The 7,729-nt window shown below is 29.8% G+C and overlaps 1 protein-coding gene across 1 annotated transcript; it reads left to right on the forward strand.

The window, feature by feature from the left end:
• Positions 1-588: 588 nt before the first annotated feature.
• LOC139872789 (protein-S-isoprenylcysteine O-methyltransferase B-like) lies at positions 589-2,959 on the forward strand. Its single transcript, XM_071860715.1, has 3 exons — positions 589-677; positions 1,937-2,020; positions 2,099-2,959. The coding sequence occupies exons 2-3, from the start codon at positions 1,939-1,941 to the stop codon at positions 2,713-2,715; spliced, it is 699 nt and encodes a 232-aa protein (XP_071716816.1). The 5' UTR covers positions 589-677; positions 1,937-1,938; the 3' UTR covers positions 2,716-2,959.
• The last annotated feature ends 4,770 nt before the right edge of the window (positions 2,960-7,729 follow it).

Raw genomic sequence — 7,729 nt, forward strand, 5'->3', positions numbered from 1 at the left:
ATTTGTAGATCTTATTATATCTTATGTATGCGAGCCCGCAGGCGATTTTACTGCATTGTGTTTGTTTTTTTTTTTTTTTTTAAAAAAACAAATAAGGAGTCACTTACGAGAGTCCGTCTTGGGATACTACCCACCCGATCTTATCCATGACACGTGTCGAGAGGAAACCGCATTGAAAAAACCCATCTAGGATCGTACCTTGACATTTCGCATCCACTGAATATCCGGATAACCGGGGTACCACTGAGGCAATCCACAAGTGGTAGATTGCTTATTTTTTCATAAGATAAAATAATGTATTATTCAGTCTGTGAACTCACATACATAGAAATATATTTCTTAGTGTTGCAGACATATTAAGTTATTTTACAGACAAAAGCAAACAGTATTCAGCTTACGGACCTTTAAGTTATATCTTCCTTAACAAAACCCTTCCGATTTATATTTAGATATTTATTATTATTTATATATTTATATTTATTTATATTTATCTTTATTTATTGCTTATATATTTATTATTTATATTTAAATTTATTTTTACCTTTTGAGTTCTATTTATTAAAATTAGTCTTTACCTGAAGCCAGAGTCCCAGATTCAACCTCATTGATTCAGTCGACAGCCACGCCACATAAAACTTCTCTTTGTTCTCCCTTATTTGCGGTTCACCTAATTTTGTGTAAGATTCTCTTTTTTCTTTTGTAACTACTAATTGTTTATTATTATTTACTACATTCAAACGATTGATTTATTTCAGAATTCTTAAGTCCTGTTTATAATTTTGATTTACATCTGTTTAATTCGAGCTCATATTTACTATTTTGATGTTTTAATTAATGAATTTGGTTTAGTTCGTGGTTTTGGGTTCTTAGAAATAACAAATTTTAATTTTAAGAATTGCGTTAAAAAGTTATTGATTTCGGGTAACCACCCTCACCTTGTGTGTTCGGGTCTCTCCCCTTAAAATATTCAGGTATTTACTCGATCTACGGAGTAACCCGGGAGCTTTTACCGACCCGTATTCCAGGATTTCGGGCTGCCTCTCGAGATGGTTTAAGGATCGTGTCCTGTAATGCGGTTCGGGTTTCTGCCTGAAAGCGTGTGTGCACGTGGAAAATGATCGGGTGGGTGGTTTTTCCCGTCAGTGATTCCAAATACTTGCATTTCATAAAAAACTTATCGATTTTGGTCACTAAATATTCCCTACTTCACCACATGTATACATACACATATTTCCTGAAATAAAGTTGTTGTCTTTTGAGTTTAACAAAATATGACTGAGGGAAAAGGGTTGGAAACGGTCACCGATAATCGGTTTGCCCTCGTACATGGTAGTAAAAACTCCCTTCCCCGGGTTGTTGAACAGAGAAAACGTTATCGTTTACCCGTTTATGAGTTGGATTTTGAAAATGTAGCGGAATATTTAAATTTTATGTAACTGAAAGTTTAGTAGATATAATAGCAAGTTCATAAGTAGTAGTATTAATAGATGTTATGTTGTTGATAGAAAACTTCTAGTGAATTTAGTCTTATGTAAAATGTTAGTAAGGATCCAAGTTGCATCGCACATTATACAGTTCGGATTATCAAATCATTTCCGCTACTAAGGGTTTTGAGGAAAGGATTGGATTATAATAACAATGTTCGCGTTAAAAGGTCGTTTACGTTACACCAAATTTCTCATAATTAGACAATTTATAATTGAACATAAGTATGTACTCAAACAAAGATCTAACATCTTTCATTTGATCAGGATAGTAATAGTAATAGTAATAGTAATAGTAATTTTGGTTTTTATCATATTATTAATTTTCTTATAAACTAGATGGTGAAACCAGTAACTATATAAGTCTGTCATTACGTATACGTTTACAATATGCAGTACTGTTATGTTTTGAATCCCCAGTTAGCTGATTTAATTATCATCTGGTCTTGCAGAAATGCCCTTCTTGGATCACATCTTGGGTGACTTAAATACAGAAGGCGTATTCGAATTTCTAGACAATTCTTCATCTTTTTCAGGTCTGCAGTAACCGTTGCCTTATAACTTCTATCAAATTTTACACCCTTTTGACTGGACCCTTCATCTTATTCGAATAGTTTCATTCAATCAACATCTGGGGAAAATGACTGAATCATTCAGCTACACTGCTTCCATACAGTTATCACAAATGTTCATTGCAGTATTCTTTTTTCATGGTTCTGAATACCTTTTAGCACTTGCATTTCACGGTAGATCGAATGTAACTCTTAGTTCTCTATTAATCAGCCAACAATATATCTTAGCCATGATCCTATCCATTCTAGAATATTTACTCGAACTATACTTTTTCCCCGGGTTAAAACAACATTGGTGGATAAGCAATTCGGGTCTTTTAATGGTTATCATTGGGGAAATTGTACGTAAACTCGCTATTATAACTGCTGGACGGGCTTTTACTCATCTTATACAAAGACATCATGAAGAACACCATAAATTAGTTACTCATGGAGTTTATAGCATCGTGCGTCATCCAGGGTACACGGGGTTTTTGATTTGGTCAGTTGGTACTCAAATTATGTTGTGCAACCCGTTTTCGAGTGTTGCGTGTACGTTAGTCGTTTGGAACTTTTTTCATAAAAGAATACCGTACGAAGAGTACTTCTTGAGGCGGTTTTTTGAGGAGTATGAGGATTTTGCAAAACGGGTGCCTTCTGGGATTCCATTTGTGAAGTAATAATACATGACATAACCCATGGCTTGTAGCTTCTGATCTGCCTTCATAGTCGTTTTGATGCATAGGTTGTTCTGTTGTAATATATATCATCTTAATTATTGGTTTAATATACATAGGATTTTGATGACTATGTTAGCAGACATTGTTTTGTGGTTTTTATCTTGTTTTTTTACTGAGGTTGAGATGTGGTGCTCTGGTAGTTCATTTGTTTAGTTATTGTGTGATACAAACTATTAATATAACAAATTAGCATTTTATTTTATTTTATTTTATTTTGTTTTTAGATGTTTTGAGATGAAGTTTACACAAATTTAAGCAATATGGATGTATTTTTGTATTGTTTTACCTGTTAAATCATTTTGTATTTCTTCAAGAGTTCAAGGTTGTTTCAATTTCTAGTGCATCTATGATGGATGCTAGTCAGCCATTCAAAAGAGATTAGTTATTGCTTCATCTTGTTAAGTGTTCAAGCAGGCGAAAATATTTGAGGTTTTGAGTTGGCAATCAACGTCTGATTTTCAGTTGTGCCGTTAACCAAGGTTTGGAGGTTTACGAGTTTTGTTCTCGAAGGCTTCGTGGTAGATCATTTCATTAATAGTTGTGTTTTTTGGTTGTTTAGTTGTGTTATAGTTTAAACCTCACTTCACTATCTTTGATTGATTGTTTTAGTGGGTTGTCTCTAGTTATGATCCTTTGGGTAGATGATGTGCATCTATGAAGGCTATTGTATGTCTTTTTCAAACATAGTTTGTTGATGGGGAAGCAAAGTTATATATACCGGAATCAATATTAGCATGCTGAATGGTGGTGTTCCGCTACAGACACGCCAATGGAACACTGTGGTGCGGCGTTCTTTCACTTCGGGATGACGATGGCGATGGCGATGGTGTTCTGTACGTAATTACCGATCTACATCACACTTGAGATGCCATTTCCCTACCTTTTTTCTATTTTTTTCTGTTTTCTTTTTGATGTATTGTGAAGAAGAAATGAAGGCGAAGAAGAAATGTATTATGGAAGAGAAATGGAGGCTGGATGAATTGAATCAAGGATTAATTTTTTTAATGGATCTAGGATCTTTTTCACTTTTACACAATGAACCTTCTCAAAGCTTTGTAATGGACATTTGTCAAAATGTTTGTCTATTTGTATTTTATAACTTACAAAGTTTTTTAATTTAATGATAGTAGTTTATTTTTCTATAACGAGTAAAACAAAGCGCTTTGCTGCGTGGTGGTTTTGATCAGTTAACAGTAGGTGATTTTGGTCGGTTAATGATCGATCAATTGAAAGTTTAAAAAATAAGGAAAAAGAAAGTGAAAAAAGGTTGTAAAGAAAAAGGGAAAAAATCAAAAGAAATGTCAAATTACCAATACCTCGAAGTTGGGGTATCTACAGGGCTACCACTGTGAACAATGACAGCCTCGTCACAATTATTAGTATGTATACTTGTTTCGAATTATTGAAGTTTTTGAATGCAAAATATTAAAATGAAGTTATTTTTATTTTGGGCAAAAAGAAGTTTCTGACTTTGACGTGACAGTGTCATTGAATTACACCATTTAATGACAGATCGGTCAAATCAAGTAAAGTCCACCACTTTATGATTTTTCAAAACTAAATAAATATGAAACATATTTATATAATCAAATTAAAAACAATAATAAAATAAAATGCAAATTAAATAGATAATGACATAAACTAACATTTCATTATTATTTATTATTCAACATTACATAAAAATAGAATAATGATATAAACTAAAATTCTAAAAAACTTGAAATTACATTAAAAAAAAAAACTAACGCAAGGTACGAAAACTATGTGGAGGGTGTCAAATGTGGCCAACTAGTTCATCTCGTATTTGGCCGTGAACCCGCTTATCTTTTATTGCGTTAGTTATCATTTCTTGATTCAGTCCTCTATTTTTTATACGTGGATGTCGATTCTCCATATGCTCGGTAATTATATCTTCCTCAAACTGACTAAGTGCAAATTCATTATTCTTTAATCATATTGTGTAATACGACACAACAAATACATTACTCTTTGCATTTTGTTCACACTCATAGTATGTGAAAGTGTCCTTAAAATATAAAAGTGACCTTGAAGAACTCCAAATGTCCTCTCAACATCTTTTCAAGCACTAGCCAACGCATACAATCAATACTTCCGAGCATACCCTTGAAACCATGTTTCTCTTCGCGTGTACTATATAATCGTACAATATCATGAAGCGACCCGTCCTAATCCATAAGGACGAATACAATAACATATGGTTACATTGCGAGGAATTTGACCTCTATATGATACATTTTACAAACAATGCATTTGTTTTTAAAAGACAAACTTTCATTACAACGAAAGTTGACAGGCATGCATACCATTTCATAGTATATCCCAACTATAAATGATTTAATAATAATCTTGTTGAACTCAACGACTCGAATGCAACGTCTTTTGAAATATGCCATGAATGACTCCAATTAATATCTTTAAAATGAGCAAATGCACAGCGGAATATTTCTTTAATACCTGAGAATAAACATGTTTAAAAGTGTCAACCAAAAGGTTGGTGAGTTCATAAGTTTATCGTAAAACCATAAGATTCAGTAATTTTGATAGACCACAAGATTTAAATACAATACACCTATCTCGTGTACGAAACCATTTTTCATAATGCTTGGCAGAGTAGGTTCGTATCATTTTCTCCTCCGTAGGTTGCCTCACGATTTTTAATAACCGTACACATATCTCGTGTACAAAAATAACATACACATAACCTGTGTATAAAATCATTCTCTCTATATATAACCTTTTCTTGGTAACCTACCTTAACATTTAATGCGCATAAATAATATCCCAAAAACAGAACCTCTCGTCTGTATAAATATATAAACCTCGAAGTACTAAACACCAGCCCACTAGCTCTACTGTCTAGTGAACATTTTGAGTGGGGGTGTTAAACCCGGTAGCTACCTTTAGGATTCGCGTCAATTAGTGGCAATTATAACGTTCAACTAATTCTTAGGTTACCAAGCTATAATAATCAGGGGAAATATTCACGTCAATTAGTGGCAATTATAACGTTCAACTAATTCATTAGAGGAATGTGTTACTTGTGTCTATCTTGTCAAACATTTATAAAAGCATTTCATGCATTCTCAGTCCCAAAAATATATATTGCAAAAGCATTTAATAAAAAGAGATCAAATGAAACTCATGCATATAAATATTGTAAAACAGTTATTAAAACTTTGCATGAATTCACAGTTCAAAAATGTAATGAGTAAAAGGGAGCAAATGAACTCACTGTACGATATTTTGTAGTAAAAATACATATGACGATATTGAACAAGTATAGGGTTGGCCTCAGATTCACGAACCTATATTAATTATATATATTTATATGTTGGTCAATATCTGTGTAATAATTTAGGTCAAGTCGTAGTGTATCACAATCCTAATGCTCGAGATTATCATGCAAAAGTCAACAAAAGTCATCTAATCCAAAAATGACTTCCAAAATCTATATATGCTTATTATATAACTTAAATATAGTCGTTTTTATATATTTAAATATATTTATCAGATTTTATTAGAATAAATAATACAAGTCATTTATTAATAAAAATTTATATTAAAATTTATATATGATAAAAATATAGTTTTATATATCTTAAGTAATAAAATTTGTACAGTTCACTCAATATCATAAAAATATAGTGGTATGTATTATTAATGTAATTATATTACGTGTGGTAAAAATATCTTTGTATCACATATTTATTTGATAAAATAATATTGATAATAATAATAATAAGTAAAAGTTGTATTATTTTGTAAAAATAATTATTATTATTATTATTATTCTACTACTAATAATAATAACAATATTTATTTACTAATGATGATATTAATTATAATAAAATGATAATTATAATCATGATAATTTTAATAATAACGATACTTTTTAATATTAACTATAATCATAATAATATTTTATCTAGAAATAATAATTCTATTCAAAATGATAATTTTTAATAATAATAATACTTAAATGATAATAATAATGATATTTTATAATAACAATGATATTTCTATAAAAAATGATAATATTAATAAAAATGATAGTTTTAATATTAATGATACTTTTAATAATAATAATAATAATAATAATAATGAAAATGATATTTTTATCTAAATCAATATCTTACAATTTTTTAATTTCATCATGATACTTATACTCATTATTTCCTAATCGATTTGTTTAATAGCTTTTAGTCCTCTTTTATATCGCATTCATAATAATGATAATAATAGTAATCATAATAATTAGATGATACTAATATTAGTTTTAATGATAATAATAGTTATAATAATACTAATGATAATACTAATAATTATTATAATGATAATAATAATAATAATAATAATAATAATAATAATATTATTATTATTATTATTAATAGTAACCTTAATGATAATAACGATATTAATAATAATAACAATAACAATTTTTAATGAAAAAACCTATATTAATAACGATAATAATAATAATAATAATAATAATAATAATAATTAGATAATAACAATAATGACGATAATAACGACGATAGTAATAATAATAATAATAATAATAATAATAATAATAATAATCATTTTAATAATAATACTAAAATAAATGATAATTCAGTTGCCCATATCTTTTAATTCATTCGTCGAAACCACACGATTTCTAAATGAAAAGTTATTAATTTTTCGCCAGCTTTCCAACGACATGCATATCATATACCTTATCTCAGTAGTATATGTATCAAATTCGTGATTTATCATAAACTATATAACGACGAAATTAAGCATACAAGCATGCATAATCATATATACTCGAGCACTAGTCAGGGATACACTATTAATATATAAAAGATAAGATATGAATGCTCACGTATTAATATTGTGATTCAATATTGCAGGAAAGTACGTAGACGCAACGGAAATGATAAATACTAGTTTG

This window comes from Rutidosis leptorrhynchoides, chromosome 10 (assembly GCF_046630445.1).
Source record: "Rutidosis leptorrhynchoides isolate AG116_Rl617_1_P2 chromosome 10, CSIRO_AGI_Rlap_v1, whole genome shotgun sequence".
NCBI lineage: Eukaryota > Viridiplantae > Streptophyta > Magnoliopsida > Asterales > Asteraceae > Rutidosis > Rutidosis leptorrhynchoides.

What these genes read in the sequence shown, in the direction of transcription:
- LOC139872789 (XM_071860715.1), top strand. Translation starts at nt 1,939, where the DNA reads ATGCCCTTCTTGGATCACATCTTGGGTGACTTAAATACAGAAGGCGTA. An exon ending in CAATTCTTCATCTTTTTCAG is followed by an intron (nt 2,021 to 2,098) that starts GTCTGCAGTAAC and finishes TTATTCGAATAG; the next exon opens with TTTCATTCAATCAACATCTG.